This window comes from Limanda limanda, chromosome 18, assembly GCF_963576545.1.
Source record: "Limanda limanda chromosome 18, fLimLim1.1, whole genome shotgun sequence".
Taxonomy (NCBI): Eukaryota; Metazoa; Chordata; class Actinopteri; order Pleuronectiformes; family Pleuronectidae; genus Limanda; species Limanda limanda.
In genome coordinates this window covers 2,387,576-2,403,489 of record NC_083653.1, presented here as the reverse complement: position 1 = coordinate 2,403,489, position 15,914 = coordinate 2,387,576, and the positions used below count along the sequence as shown (strand labels likewise).

The 15,914-nt window shown below is 40.1% G+C and overlaps 3 protein-coding genes and 2 pseudogenes across 3 annotated transcripts; all 5 read right to left on the bottom strand.

Moving 5' to 3' along the window:
- Positions 1–170: 170 nt before the first annotated feature.
- Positions 171–2,406, bottom strand: LOC133024176 (zinc finger protein 239-like). Its single transcript, XM_061091165.1, has 2 exons — positions 2,157–2,406; positions 171–1,830 (listed from the first exon to the last, which is right to left on the bottom strand). Exons 1-2 carry the CDS (start codon positions 2,326–2,328, stop codon positions 983–985), a joined length of 1,020 nt encoding a protein of 339 aa, XP_060947148.1. The 5' UTR covers positions 2,329–2,406; the 3' UTR covers positions 171–982.
- Positions 2,407–4,684: 2,278 nt separating this feature from the next.
- LOC133024178 (zinc finger protein 239-like) lies at positions 4,685–5,954 on the bottom strand. The gene has a single exon (XM_061091167.1). It carries the CDS (start codon positions 5,833–5,835, stop codon positions 5,029–5,031), a length of 807 nt encoding a protein of 268 aa, XP_060947150.1. The 5' UTR covers positions 5,836–5,954; the 3' UTR covers positions 4,685–5,028.
- A 1,359-nt stretch (positions 5,955–7,313) lies between these two features.
- On the bottom strand, positions 7,314–7,803 carry LOC133024813 (gastrula zinc finger protein XlCGF17.1-like; annotated as a pseudogene).
- Positions 7,804–7,810: 7 nt separating this feature from the next.
- LOC133024812 (serum response factor homolog A-like) lies at positions 7,811–8,831 on the bottom strand. Its single transcript, XM_061091981.1, has 2 exons — positions 8,594–8,831; positions 7,811–8,271 (listed from the first exon to the last, which is right to left on the bottom strand). Exons 1-2 carry the CDS (start codon positions 8,763–8,765, stop codon positions 7,811–7,813), a joined length of 633 nt encoding a protein of 210 aa, XP_060947964.1. The 5' UTR covers positions 8,766–8,831.
- A 1,046-nt stretch (positions 8,832–9,877) lies between these two features.
- LOC133024811 (gastrula zinc finger protein XlCGF28.1-like) lies at positions 9,878–14,834 on the bottom strand (annotated as a pseudogene).
- Positions 14,835–15,914: the final 1,080 nt, after the last annotated feature.

Here is a 15,914-nt window from a genome sequence, read left to right as displayed (position 1 = left end):
AGTGTGACTCCTCATGTGGACCTTGAAATGACTACTAGTTGAAAAACATTTATCACATGATTGTGTAACCCACATGGAGGGTAGGTGCACACTGGACCAGTATAACCCTGATTCATAGGGAGGAGTAATTAACAGGAATCAGACACCACAATGAGCAACCAGAACACAGAGTTAAGTTTTAATTAAAACAATTGTATTAACACACAAAATAATTACAATTTTGCCGGCATTCAGTTTAGAAAAATTAGAAATGTCTTTTGAAATGGGTGCACCCAGAAAATAAAAGTGATCCTCAAAAATAGGATGTTCTGCTAGATTCAACTGTCCTTTGAGGTCCTTCCCCACAGTCCTACCACACTGACAGCAAGGTAGATGAATGCTGGAAGCGCTCCTCAATCCAGGTGCTCAACACGGGTGGCTCGCCATCTCCCTCGTCAGGAAGAGATTCCAATCCAACTCAAAGTTCAAGGGTATCCAGAAAACCCAGCCGGGAAAATAAAGGATATCCGGTGCTCTAAGCTGCTCTCCAGGTCCTCTCAGTAGTTAATAAACTTCTTATGGGCTCAAACATACTCTAACTTCTCTTTGTTCAGTATTATATCGAGTACCAGTAGCAGTAATATCGCTCCGTAATTTCAACTTCTCCACTTCTCATCAGGCTCCGTCTGTCTCCACACTCGACTGCACCCATCCAACTTGAGTGAGGAGGCGGGACTTAGACCGTTTTACACCAATAACATGCAGTTATCTCACCTTGAACCAATAGGCTAATTTGTTGTCAATTTTTTTGACCTGTAGAACACTTCCTGAGCAAAAAGGAAATGACTTATTAATAATAAATTAAATACAGAGAAATAAAACCGAATTGTTAATTAAATAAAAGGATTTCTCAGTAAGGAGGAAATATAAATAATACTATAAATAAGTGTTTTGGTAACAACTGGTTTTCCCAGAGGGTTACATTTGGCAAGAATGTGGCTACTCAACTATGAGTTCTCAGGTGGACTCTCAAATCATCACTACGTCCAAACCTTTTCCCACATGTTTGGCAAGAATATGGCTTCTCACCAGTGTGAATTCTCATATGAACCTTCAAATTACAACCCCTTACAAAACCTTTCTGACATATTTTGCACGAATATGGCTTCTCACCAGTGTGACTCCTCATGTGGACCTTGAAATGACTACTAGTAGAAAAACATTTACCACATGATTGGCAAGAATACGGCTTCTCACCAGTGTGAAATCTCATGTGGACTTTCAAATCACCACTGGTCACAAAAAGTTTCTGACATATTTTGCACTGAAATGGCTTCTCACCTGTGTGAGTTCTCAGATGAATCTTCAATTTAGACTTATACACACAAGTTTTTCCGCAAGTGTCACATTTCAGAGACTTTTCACCTGTGTGAGTAATAGAGTTAATCTCTGATTTGGGAGAGCTGTCCACATTGCTACTGGGACTCCTGTTTTCATGAAAACTCTTTTGTGGGTTTAGTTCTTCATTTCCTGTTGATCCTGAATCCACATGCTTTCTTCTGTTCTGATCTTGGCTCTCAGCTACAGGAGAGTTGTGAGAGAGGAGCTGGTGCTCACCGTCTGGTTCTCTGTGGTCACTTTCCTCACCATGAGGAGTCAACATGCAGGTTTCAGTCTCCTGCTTCAGTACGAGCTGCTCTCCCTCCTGACTGGTGCACATTTCCTCCTGTTCCTCTTTAATCTGTGGAGGTTCTTGTTCCTCTTGGTCCAGACTGGAGTTCCTCTCCTGGGGACAGAGCTGCTGCTCAGTGAGAACCTCCTCCTCCTTAAAGACATGCTGCTGTGGGAGCTCTGGAGGAACAAAGAGGCACAAGACAGATGTTACAACTGTGATGTTAAAATAAAGACAATTTAGTTTCAGATTTGAAAATATCTGTGAAAGATAAGGAACAATACTAACGGCTCCTCTGGGTTTAGGACCACATATTGTTGTGTGAGGCTTTAATGTGTCAATCAATCATTTATGTTGTTGAAATCAACTTCTAAGTTGATGAATACCATTTTATTTATGAGAGCAACAAAATAAAGTTACACGCAGTGTTTTCTCCATCCAGACTACAAACACAGCAAACACAGAGAAACAAGTCCAATGTCAGCCACACTCTGGTTGTACTGACCGATCCTGTGCAGCTTTATTTCAGGTTTCAAAACGCTCTCCAGCAGTCTGCGCTGACGATCCACCTCTTCTTCGTACTGGACGATGGTTTTTTCAAAGACTGTGAATATCTCTTCAGCAGCAGCTGTTAGTCGCTCGCTGATAAACTCTCTCAAATACTGAACCGAAGACATCACTGCTCCGTCCACTACTGGAATATTTACCCGAGACACGACCACACTACCGTCTTCCAGCTAACTGCTAACATGAACCTAGCTGATGCTGCCGGCGCTGTCTTTGTTTACTTCCGGTGGGTGCCACACTGCGAAGGTCCGACAGACACAGGGTCATCTTGTTATCTTCATAGCTCAAATGGTTATAGCGCCTCCTCCGACAGAAGTGGGAACCTGCCTCTGTACATTCACACCAATGTTTGATTACAATTAGTTTTTATTAGTTGTAATACAGAGTTAAATCATAGTGACAGAATTAAACATGACATAGACCAGTCATCATACTGTACATGTCTATTAATGTTGGTATCACACACTGTAAATAAAGATGGATGACAGAACTCCTCTCTCTCCACTTCTACACAAAGGGAGGTTAAATATGTTGGATACAATTGACGCCATTTTGGTCTTTCTATGTGATTTGGAGTCAGAGTCTGAGCAGTAGTGATCGTGGTGTGGAGCCTCAGTGTTGAGATCCTGCTGATCAGCTCTGCTGCCAAAACATAAACTCAACCAATCACCAGTCAGTCTCTGCTGTCTATCATGTGTCGTCAACGTCTTTCATGTCGTCAAATATCGAATTAAAACAAAACTTTATGGGAAAATTCATATTCATCTTGGTGACAACAACAACCTAAATTTACAGAAACCTTTCAACAGTGAGAAAGAGAAGAGAAATCGTACATTCCTTTATTTACGATGCTTACGTTGAGTTAACATTGTGACAAAAGACAGAAACAGCTTTAATGAAACCAGATCACAGACAAAAATATTCAAATGTATCAGGAGCAGAAACAGCCTGACAATGACCCAACACTTTCCAATGGCTCCTCACTTTTGGAAACGATACGCTGTAAGCTGCTGTAAGAAACTCACCAAACCTCCTCTTGATATTCCTCCCTAGATATCTGAGATCACTGCTGGTTTTTATTGACTTCAGTCCTTTGAAATGATTGACAGCGAGATTCCTGAAATGAAACCCACTAATAATCCATGAGTTCTGCATTTCTTTTGAAGATCGTAACTTCTCACTAAAGTTAAACAGTGAAAGAACAGGTGGTCAGGACGTGGAGTGGGAAGATGAAAAGGCCTCATTCTTTTTTTTACAAGTAAGTGTCCATTATAAATGATTTTGAAGCTTTAAAGTTATAAAGACCTCCTTAATTGTTTCCATGTTTGTATGTAGCTGTGTTAACGTTCAGAAGACATGGTAGTTTGTGGGCAGTGATGAATACACAGCTTTAAATAGATGGGGGTAAAAACCCTCATTATTCAATCCATCAAATTAGGAACATCAGTCTAACGAACCAGCATTGAAAGAAATATTGTAGTTATTAAAATTCAAGTTTATTTATGTGGCAAATGTCATAAAGCAGCATAATACATCTAATATATGAGTTTGATTCACCTCTAGACACTGAAATAGTAAAAAAGTTATCAATTTGATGTAAGAATGAAAAAAAACTACAGTGAAATAAAGGACAAGTTCGTGAAAAGACAGTAGTTGCAGGATGGCTGGACAGCCTCAGATCATTTATCATCTTCAACAACACTAAAACTATATACATCCTTGTTTTGTAAACACACATTTTTACCTGTCTAAATCTTGAAATGACTTTTCATGTGTGTAAATTAAGAGAATCTTTTATCACGTGTTGCAGACTTCTCACATGTCTGAGTTCTCATGTGAACATTCAATACATCACAATGCGAATAACTTTGCCCACATCTTTGGCAAGAAAATTGCTCCTCACCTTTGGCTCCTCATGTGGAAATTCATGTGACAACTATGTCCAAATCTTTCCTGACATATTTTACAAGAATATGGTTTCTCACCAGTAGGGCTGCTCGATTATGGAAAAAATCATAATCACGATTATTTTGGACAAAAACGAAATCACGATTATTCAGACGATTATTAATATCTGCCCTTATTTTTTTAAATGACTAACCGGAAGTACCAGTCACTTCCGGTTCCGGTAAACACGATTACGGCTGCGTGTCTCATTCCTCCGTGAAACCATGCAGGATATCGGTGCCTGGTTAATCAAACCCTTAATGATGGCAACATTAACACTCTCCATAAAAACACTTTGTAACTGAGTACTTTGAAATTTCCTCTCAATATTAAATGTCCCCATCTGCCCCCCCACTACAAGCACACAGACAGAGAGAGAAAGAGAGGGGTGGGGGGGGGCTATGAGGACCATCATAATTTACCCCCGAACCCTGACATTGAACGGGTTCCATACAACAACAAGGGGAGAATCGCGAGCTGACCCGCGCGGGTCCGGTGTGAACAGCCGGGCGCGCTGGAGAGTGGACGCTGCACGGCGCGGCCGCTACACTGTGTGGTGCCGCTGCTTGTCGGATTCGAAGAGTCGATCAGACGGGGCTGCCCTCCCTCTGCCATTTTCCACTCGCGCTGTTTTTTAAATACCTCCGGTCCCCACGCACAAAACTCGCCTCCTTCACTTCACAGCTGCTTGAGAGTGAGAGCCAGTCAGCGGCGTTGAATGCTTTAGGGGAGGGACTAAATTGCGCATGCGCGTCACTTTAGAAAAAAATGCCAAATAATCGTTTCAACTCGATTATAGTAGTTTGGAGATCGTTTGACCCAATAATCGTAATCACGATTATATTTCGATTAATTGAGCAGCCCTACTCACCAGTGTGAATTCTCATATGAACCTTCAAATCATAACTCCTTACAAAACGTTTCTGACATATATTGCAGGAAAATGGCTTCTCACCAGTGTGAAACCTCATGTGGAGCTTGAAATGACTACTAGTTGAAAAACATTTATCACATGATTGGCAAGAATATGGCTTCTCAACTGTGTGAGTTCTCATATGAACCTTCAAATTACAACCCCTTACAAAACGTTTCTGACATATATTGCAGGAATATGGCTTCTCACCAGTGTGACTCCTCATGTGGACCTTGAAATGACTACTAGTTGAAAAACATTTAGAACATGATTGGCAAGAATATGGCTTCTCACCAGTGTGAATTCTCATGTGGACTTTCAAATCACCACTTTTCACACAACGTGTCTGACATATTTTGCACTGAAATGGCTTCTCACCTGTGTGAGTTCTCAGGTGAATCTTCAATTTAGACTTAGACACACAGGTTTTTCCACAAGTGTCACATTTGATAGACTTTTTACCTGTGTGAGTAATAGAGTTAATCTCTGATTTGGGAGAGTTGGCCACATTGCTACTGTGACTCCTGTTTTCATGAAAACTCTTCTGTGGTTTTGGTTCTTCATTTCCTGTTGATCCTGAATCCACATGTTTTCTTCTGTTCTCATCTTGGCTCTCAGCTACAGGAGAGTTGTGAGAGAGGAGCTGGTGCTCACCGTCTGGTTCTCTGTGGTCACTTTCCTCACCATGAGGAGTCAACATGCAGGTTTCAGTCTCCTGCTTCAGTACGAGCTGCTCTCCTTCCTGACTGGTGCACATTTCCTCCTGTTCCTCATTAATCTGTGGAGGTTCTTGTTCCTCTTGGTCCAGACTGGAGTTCCTCTCCTGGGGACAGAGCTGCTGGTCAATGAGAACCTCCTCCTCATTACAGACATGCTGCTGTGGGAGCTCTGGAGGAACAAAGAGACACAAGACAGAGGTTACAACTGTGATGTTAAAATAAAGACAATTGAGTTTAAGATTTGACATTTACTGTGAAAGATAAGGAACAATACTAACTGCTTCTATATTTTAGCACAAAATCGTTTTGTAAGAGGATTCAATATTTTCAATGATTAATTTATCTGCTTTGAAACTTTTTAAAGTCCATTTTATTCATGAGAGCAACAAAATAAAGTAACACGCAGTGTTTTCTCCATCCAGACTACAAACACAGCAAACACAGAGAAACAAGTCCAACGTCAGCCACACTCTGGTTGTACTGACCGATCCTGTGCAGCTTTATTTCAGGTTTCAAAACGCTCTCCAGCAGTCTGCGCTGACGATCCACCTCTTCTTCGTACTGGACGATGGTTTTTTGAAAGACTGTGAATATCTCTTCAGCAGCAGCTGTTAGTCGCTCGCTGATAAACTCTCTCAAATACTGAACCGAAGACATCACTGCTCCGTCCACTACTCGGATATTTACCTGAGACACGACCACACTACCGTCTTCCAGCTAACTGCTAACATGCACTGAGCTAGCACTGCTAGCGCTGTCTGTGAACTTCCAGAAGAGAAACATAATTTTTTCCTTTATCAAATATCAATAAAATATTTTTTTGATCTTTAAAATAAAATTTAAGGACACGTTCAATACGTATGATTTCCAAATGTGTCAAAGAAAAGTATCTTTACCCAGAGGTGTTGCAGTTAAAGAAATTCTCACCAGTGTGAACTCTTCTCATCTGGACCGTTAGTTATTCAGTAAGAGCTCTCTCATGTGTTCTGCTGTGTGAATCTTCTCCCACAGATACTGCAAGAGAACAGTTTCTCACCAGTGAGAGTTCTCATGTTGAGTTTTAAATAACTTTGACTTACTAAACTGCCAAAAATCCCACAATGTCAAGAATAAGGCAAACTTTGATGGGTCAGCTTTATCTTCAAATCTCAAATGTTTATAGTGCCCCCTTTCTGACAGATGTGGGGACCCACTTTTGCAGATTCACAACAATTTTGGAATTTACAATGAGATTTTATAAGTTGTAATACATCAAATCGGGAACATCAGTCTGAGGAACCAGCATTGAAATAAATATTCTAGTTAATAAAATAAATGTTTCTTTAAGTGGCACATTTCATAGAGCCACTACATCTACTACATGAGTTTGTAACACATTTGAAGGCAAAATATGTCGATCATTTGGATGTAATGAAAACTACTCCTACATACATTTAAAAGACAATTTCATTCTGTATAATTTCCAAATGTGTCAAATCATAGCTTTACCCCATAGTGTGATAGGATTTCAACAAGTTCAAAAACATTTCATGAATGTTTCACAAGAATGTGGCTTCTCAACTGTGAGTTCTAATGTGGACTTTCAAACTATCACTACGTCCAAACCTTTTACCACATGTTTGGCAAGAAAATGGCTTCTCACCAGTGTGAATTCTCATATGGACTTTCAGATCACCACTCATTACAAAACTTTTCTGACATATTTTGCATGAAAAAGGCTTCACACCAGTGTGAAACCTCACATGGACTTTCAAATCGCCACTTTTCACAAAACGTTTTTGACATGTTTTGCACGAAAAAGGCTTCTCACCAGTGTGAAACCTCACATGGACTTTCAAATTACTACTACTTACAAAACATTTACCACATGTTTGGCAACAATGTGGCTTCTCACCAGTGTGAGTTCTCATGTGGACTTTCAATTCATCACTATGTTCAAATCTTTTCCTACATATTTTGCATAAATACGGTTTTTCGCCCGTGTGTGTTCTCAGATGAATCTTCAAATTATACTTATAAGCAAGTGTCACATTTGAAGGTCTTTTTACCTGTGTGAATATTAGAGTTAATCTCTGATTTGGGAGAGTTGTCCACATTGCTACTGTGACTCCTGTTTTCATGAAAACTCTTCTGTGGGTTTGGTTCTTCATTCCCTGTTGATCCTGAATCCACATGTTTTCTTCTGTTCTGATCTTGGCTCTCAGCTACAGGAGAGTTGTGAGAGAGGAGCTGGTGCTCACCGTCTGGTTCTCTGTGGTCACTTTCCTCACCATGAGGAGTCAACATGCAGGTTTCAGTCTCCTGCTTCAGTACGAGCTGCTCTCCCTCCTGACTGGTGCACATTTCCTCCTGTTCCTCTTTAATCTGTGGAGGTTCTTGTTCCTCTTGGTCCAGACTGGAGTTCCTCTCCTGGGGACAGAGCTGCTGGTCAGTGAGAACCTCCTCCTCATTACAGACATGCTGCTGTGGGAGCTCTGGAGGAACAAAGAGACACAAGACAGAGGTTACAACTGTGATGTTAAAATAAAGACAATTTAGTTTCAGATTTGACATTAACTGTGATAAGGAACAATACTAACGGCTCCTCCGGTTTAAGGACCACATATTGTTGTGTGAGGGTTTAATGTGTCACTCAATCATCAATGTTGTTGAAATCCACTTTTAATTTTATAAATACCATTTTATTTATGAGAGCAACAAAATAAAGTAACTTGCAGTGTTTTCTCCATCCAGACTACAAACACAGCAAACACAGAGAAACAAGTCCAATGTCAGCCACACTCTGGTTGTACTGACCGATCCTGTGCAGCTTTATTTCAGGTTTCAAAACGCTCTCCAGCAGTCTGCGCTGACGATCCACCTCTTCTTCGTACTGGACGATGGTTTTTTCAAAGACTGTGAATATCTCTTCAGCAGCAGCTGTTAGTCGCTCGCTGATAAACTCTCTCAAATACTGAACCGAAGACATCACTGCTCCGTCCACTACTGGAATATTTACCCGAGACACGACCACACTACCGTCTTCCAGCTAACTGCTAACAGGAACCTAGCTAATGCTGCTGGCGCTGTCTTTGTTTACTTCCGGTGTGTGCCACACTGCGAAGGTCCGACAGACACAGGGTCAACTTGTTATCTTCATACCTCAAATGGTTATAGCGCCCCAATCCACACCAATGTTGGATTACAATAAGTTTCTATTAGTTGTAATAGAGTTAAATCATAGTGACAGAATTAAACATGACATAGACCAGTCATCATACTGTACATGTCTATTAATGTTGGTATCACACACTGTAAATAAAGATGGATGACAGAAGTCCTCTCTCTCCACTTCTACACAAAGGGAGGTAAAATATGTTGGATACAATTGACGCCATTTTGGTCTTTCTATGTGATTTGGAGTCAGAGTCTGAGCAGTAGTGATCGTGGTGTGGAGCCTCAGTGTTGAGATCCTGCTGATCAGCTCTGCTGCCAAAGCATAAACTCAACCAATCACCAGTCAGTCTCTGCTGTCAATCATGTGTCGTCAACGTCTTTTATGTCATCAAATATCAAATTAAAACATAACTTTTTGGAAAAATGAACATTCATCCGTGTGATAAGAACAACCTAAAATGACAGAAACCTTTCACCAGTGAGAAAGAGAAGAGAAATTGTACATTTCTTTATTTACCATGCTACGTTGAGTTAACATTGTCACAAAATACAGAAAAATATACCTTGATGATCATAGTTTTAATGAAACCAGACCACATGATTTTGAAGATGTAATTTAAGGGTAAACGGTTGGATAATGTTGATTCTGACGATAAGTTATGAAGACCTCCTTCATTGTTTCCATGTTTGTATGTAGCTGTGTCAATGTTGAGAACACATGGTAGTTTGTGGTCAGTGATTAATACACAGCTTTAAATAGATGGGGGTAAAAACCCTCATTATTAAATCCATCAAATTTGGAACATCAGTCTGACGAACCAACAATGAAAGAATTATTCTAGCTATTAAAATACAAGTTTATTTATATGGCAAATTTCATAAAGAAGCATAGAACATCTACTATATGAGTTTGATTCACCTCTAGACACTGAAATGGTAAAAAAGTTATCAATTTGATGTAAGAATGAAAAAGAATACAGTGAAATAAAGGACATGTTCGTGAAAAGACCGTAATTGCAGGATGGCTGGACAGCCTTAGATCATTTATCATCTTCAACAACACTAAACCTATATACATCCTTGTTTTGTAAACACAAATATTTTTACCTGTATAAATCTTAAAAATTATTTTTATTTGTGTAGACTAAGAGAAGCTTTTAACACGTGTTCCAGGCGCCTCCCCAGTCTGAGTTATCATGTGAACATTCAATACATCACAATGTGGAAAACTTTCCCCACATCTTTGGCAAGAAAATAGCTTCTCACCTGTGGCTCCTCATGTGGTTATTCATATGACCACTATGTCCAAACCTTTCCTGACATATTAAACAAGAATATGGCTTCTCACCAGTGTGAATTCTCATATGAACCTTCAAATCAAAACTCCTTAAAAAACATTTCTTACATATATTGCAGGAAAATGGCTTCTCACCAGTGTGAATTCTCATGTGGACCTTCAAATCATAACTCCTTACAAAACCTTTCTGACATATTTTGCAAAAATATGGCTTCTCACCAGTGTGAGTTCTCAGGTGGATTTTCAATTCATCACTACGTCCAAACTTTCCCCCACATGTTTGGCAAGAATATGGCTTCTCACCAGTGTGAATTCTCATATGAACCTTCAAATTACAACACCTTACAAAACCTTTCTGACATATTTTGCACGGATATGGCTTCTCACCAGCGTGACTCCTCATGTGGGCCTTAAAATGATTACTGGTTGAAAAACATTTACCACATGATTGGCAAGAATATGGCTTCTCACCAGTGTGAATTCTCATGTGGACTTTCATATCACCACTTCTCACAAAACGTTTCTGACATATTTTGCACTGAAATGGCTTCTCACCTGTGTGAGTTCTCAGGTGAATCTTCAAATAAGACCAACATGCACAAGTTTTTCCGCAAGTGTCACATTTGAAGGTCTTTTTACCTGTGTGAATATTAGAGTTAATCTCTGATTTGGGAGAGTTGTCCACATTGCTACTGTGACTCCTGTTTTCATGAAAACTCTTCTGTGGGTTTGGTTCTTCATTTCCTGTTGATCCTGAATCCACATGTTTTCTTCTGTTCTGATCTCGGCTCTCAGCTACAGGAGAGTTGTGAGAGAGGAGCTGGTGCTCACCATCTGGTTCTCTGTGGTCACTTTCCTCACCATGAGGAGTCAACATGCAGGTTTCAGTCTCCTGCCTCAGTACGAGCTGCTCTCCCTCCTGACTGGTGCACATTTCCTCCTGTTCCTCTTTAATCTGTTGAGGTTCTTGTTCCTCTTGGTCCAGACTGGAGTTCCTCTCCTGGGGACAGAGCTGCTGGTCAGTGAGAACCTCCTCCTCCTTCCAGACATGCTGCTGTGGGAGCTCTGGTGGAACAAAGAGACACAAGACAGAGGTTACAACTGGGATGCTAAAATAAAGACAATTGAGTTTAAGATTTGACAATCACTGTGAAAGATAAGGAACAATACTAACAGCTCCTCCGGGTTTAGCACCACATATTGTTGTGTGGTGGTTTTATGTGTGTGAAAGAGTGTTCGTTTATCCTTTAAGAGAAGAAGAGCCAAACTCAGTCTGCTCAATTAAGTATTTATTTAGGAAAGCAACAAACAGTTAACAGCAAAGCAATGGGCTTCCAGTACGTTAGTCGTATTAGAGTGCCACGAACATTTGGCGTCTATCCATTTTATAGCAGTAGATCTTCGTTCCTCCTCCTCGGAAGTGCGCTGGCGTAATCCATCCTCCTGGCTTTTGGAATACGGAAGTAGACAGGGAGACACTCTCAATGACGCTATAGTTGCTCGGCAACCTGTTTACTTCATTAAAGGCCTTGACTCAGCAGAGGCCATGACGGGCCAAAACTGTTGTCCAGCGAAGCAAAGACTATTATGTTTCAGCTATATCAAAAGAAACCTGACTGTGTAAACATTCGCAACAACTGAACCCAAACAATGTCCCAAAATGAAGTCAACAGAGTCGCTCTGTCCGACCTCCAGACTTATCAGACAGCTCCTGGAACTCTGTCTGATGTCGAATGCAGCTAAGGAAATTATGCTTTCATATCAAAAAAAGTTAATTATGAGGACAAGTAAAAGATTCATTATTGGCACTAAACAGCAACCGTTATTAAAAAAAATTTGTATGAAGCATAATATCTAGCTAAAACTACCTCTAGCTTTATTTGGTTGGAATTCTGTCAGCACAGACTATAGTTAAAAGTTTGAAATCCTAACATGTGTCAATCAATCAATTATGTTGTTGAAATCAACTTTTTATTTTATAAATACCATTTTATTTATGAGAGCAACAAAATAAAGTAACACGCAGTGTTTTCTCCATCCACACTACAAACACAGCAAACACAGAGAAACAAGTCCAACATCAGCCACACTCTGGTTGTACTGACCGATCCTGTGCAGCTTTATTTCAGGTTTCAAAACGCTCTCCAGCAGTCTGCGCTGACGATCCACCTCTTCTTCGTACTGGACGATGGTTTTTTCAAAGACTGTGAATATCTCTTCAGCAGCAGCTGTTAGTCGCTCGCTGATAAACTCTCTCAAATACTGAACCGAAGACATCACTGCTCCGTCCACTACTGGAATATTTAACCGAGACACGACCACACTACCGTCTTCCAGCTAACTGCTAACATGCACTGAGCTAGCACTGCTAGCGCTGTCTGTAAACTTCCAGAAGAGAAACATTATTTTTTCCTTGATCAAATAACAATAAAATACTTTTTTGATCATTAAAATAATTTTTAAGGACACGTTCAACTCGTATGATTTCCAAATGTGTCAAAGAAAAGTATCTTTACACAGAGGTGTTGCAGTCAAAGGAATTCTCACCAGTGTGATCTCTTCTCATCTGGACCGTTCGTGATTCACTTAGAGCTCTCTCATGTGTTCTGCTGTGTGAATCTTCTCCCACAGTTATGGAGAACAACAGCTTCTCACCAGTGTGAGTTCCTGTTGTGGAGTTTTAATTTACTACAACTTACTAAACTGCAATAAAATCCCACATTGTGAAGAATATGGCCAACTTTATCTTCAACTCTCAAATGTTTATAATTCCCCCTTTCTGACAGATGTGGGAACCTGCCTCTGGAGAGTCACAACAATTTTGGAATTTACAATGAAATTTTATTAGTTATAATACATCAAATCGAGAACATCAGTCTGAGGAGCCAGCATTGAATGAAATTTTCCAGTTAATAAAATACATGTTTCTTTAAGTGCCACATTTCATAGAGCCACTACATCAACTACATGAGTTTGTTTCACATTTGAAGGCAAAATATGTCGATCAATCGGATGTAATGAAAACTACTCCGACATAAATTTAAAAGACAATTTCATCTTGTATGATTTCCCAATGTGTCAAATAGTATCTTTATCTCATAGTGCGATAGGATTTCAACCAGTTCAAAAACATTTCATGAATGTTTCCCCATAATGTGGCTTCTCAACTGTGAGTTCTAATGTGGACTTCCAAGTTATCACTACGTCCAAACCTTTTCCCACATGTTTGGCAAGAATATGGCTTCTCACCAGTGTGAATTCTCATATGGATTTCAGATCACAACTCCTTACAAAACCTTTCTGACATATTTTGCACGAATATGGCTTCTCGCCAGTGTGACACCTCACATGGACTTTCAAATGACTACTACTTACAAAACATTTACCACATGTTTGGCAACAATATGGTTTCTCACCAGTGTGAAACCTCACATGGACTTTCAATTCATCACTACGTCCAAACCTTTTCCCGCATGTTTGGCAAAAATATGGCTTCTCACCAGTGTGAATTCTCATATGAACCTTGAAATCACAACTCCTTACAAATCCTTTCGTGCATATTTTGCATAAATAAGGTTTTTCACCCGTGTGAGTATTAGCGTTAATCTCTGATTTGGGAGAGTTGTCCACATTGCTACTGGGACTCCTGTTTTCATGAAAACTCTTTTGTGGGTTTAGTTCTTCATTTCCTGTTGATCCTGAATCCACATGTTTTCTTCTGTTCTGATCTTGGCTCTCAGCTACAGGAGAGTTGTGAGAGAGGAGCTGGTGCTCACCGTCTGGTTCTCTGTGGTCACTTTCCTCACCATGAGGAGTCAACATGCAGGTTTCAGTCTCCTGCTTCAGTACGAGCTGCTCTCCCTCCTGACTGGTGCACATTTCCTCCTGTTCCTCTTTAACCTGTGGAGGTTCTTGTTCCTCTTGGTCCAGATTGGAGTTCCTCTCCTGGGGACAGAGCTGCTGGTCAGTGAGAACCTCCTCCTCATTACAGACATGCTGCTGTGGGAGCTCTGGAGGAACAAAGAGACACAAGACAGATGTTTCAACTGTGATGTTAAAATAAAGACAATTCAGTTTCAGATTTGACATTAACTGTGAAAGATAAGGAACAATACTAACGGCTCCTCTGGTTTAAGGACCACATATTGAGTGAGGGTTTAATGTGTCACTCAATCATCAATGTTGTTGAAATCCACTTTTAATTTTATAAATACCATTTTATTCATGAGAGCAACAAAATAAAGTAACATGCAGTGTTTTCTCCATCCAGACTACAAACACAGCAAACACAGAGAAACAAGTCCAATGTCAGCCACACTCTGGTTGTACTGACCGATCCTGTGCAGCTTTATTTCAGGTTTCAAAACGCTCTCCAGCAGTCTGCGCTGACGATCCACCTCTTCTTCGTACTGGACGATGGTTTTTTCAAAGACTGTGAATATCTCTTCAGCAGCAGCTGTTAGTCGCTCGCTGATAAACTCTCTCAAATACTGAACCGAAGACATCACTGCTCCGTCCACTACTGGAATATTTACCCGAGACACGACCACACTACCGTCTTCCAGCTAACTGCTAACAGGAAGCTAGCTGATACTGCCGGTGACGGTGCTGTCTTTGTTTACTTCCGGTGGGTGCCACACTGCGAAGGTCCGACAGACACAGGGTCAACTTGTTTTCTTCATAGCTCAAATGGTTATAGAGCCCCCTCCGACAGATGTGGGAACCTGCCTATGTACATTCACACCAATGTTTGATTACAATAAGTTTCTATTAGTTGTAATACAGAGATAAATCATAGTGACAGAATTCAACATGACATAGACCAGTCATCATACTGTACATGTCTATTAATGTCGGTATCACACACCGTAAATAAAGATGGATGACAGAAGTCTTCTCTCCTCTTTTACACAAAGGGAGGTAAAATATGTTGGATGCAATTGATGTCATTTTGGTCTTTCTATGTGATTTGGAGTCAGAGTCTGAGCAGTAGTGATCGTGGTGTGGAGCCTCAGTGTTGAGATCCTGCTGATCAGCTCTGCTGCCAAAACATAAACTCAACCAATCATCAGTCAGTCTCTGCTGTCAATCATGACGTTGCAACGTATTTTTTCATCAAATATCAAATTAAAACTTAATGGAAAAATGAACCATCATCCGTGTGATAAGAACAACCTATAATGACAGAAGCCTTTCAAATGTGAGAAAGAGAAGAGAAATCGTACATTCCTTTATTTACGATGCTACGTTGAGTTAACATTGTGACAAAAGACAAAAAAATATACATTGATGTTCAAAGTTTCAATGAAACCAGATCACATGATTTTGAAGCTGTAATTTTAGGGTAAATTGTTGGATAATGTTAATTCTGAGGGTACGTTATAAAGACCTCCTTCATTGTTTCCATGTTTGTATGTAGCTGTGTCAATGTTCAGAACACATGGTAGTTTGTTGTCAGTGATTAATACAGAGCTTAAAATAGACATATCTATTCTCATTGGTAAAAATTATATAAATGAGCCTTTAGACTGATGGTGCTCATAATTATCCTCATTATTTAATCCATGAATTACGAACATCAGTCTATCGATAAGCCATTGACAGAAAAATTCTAGTTATTAAAATAAAAGTTAATTTATGTGGCAAATGTCATAAAGCAGCATA

Excerpts from the sequence above, each read along its gene's own strand:
- LOC133024178 (XM_061091167.1), bottom strand. The coding sequence starts at position 5,835 with ATGTGCACCAGTCAGGAAGGAGAGCAGCTCGTACTGAAGCAGGAGACT.
- LOC133024812 (XM_061091981.1), bottom strand. The coding sequence starts at position 8,765 with ATGTCTTCGGTTCAGTATTTGAGAGAGTTTATCAGCGAGCGACTAACA. Across the intron at positions 8,272-8,593 it reads AATAAAGCTGCACAGGATCG|AGCTCCCACAGCAGCATGTC; the intron begins GTCAGTACAACC and ends TTGTTCCTCCAG.
- LOC133024176 (XM_061091165.1), bottom strand. The coding sequence starts at position 2,328 with ATGTCTTCGGTTCAGTATTTGAGAGAGTTTATCAGCGAGCGACTAACA. Across the intron at positions 1,831-2,156 it reads AATAAAGCTGCACAGGATCG|AGCTCCCACAGCAGCATGTC; the intron begins GTCAGTACAACC and ends TTGTTCCTCCAG.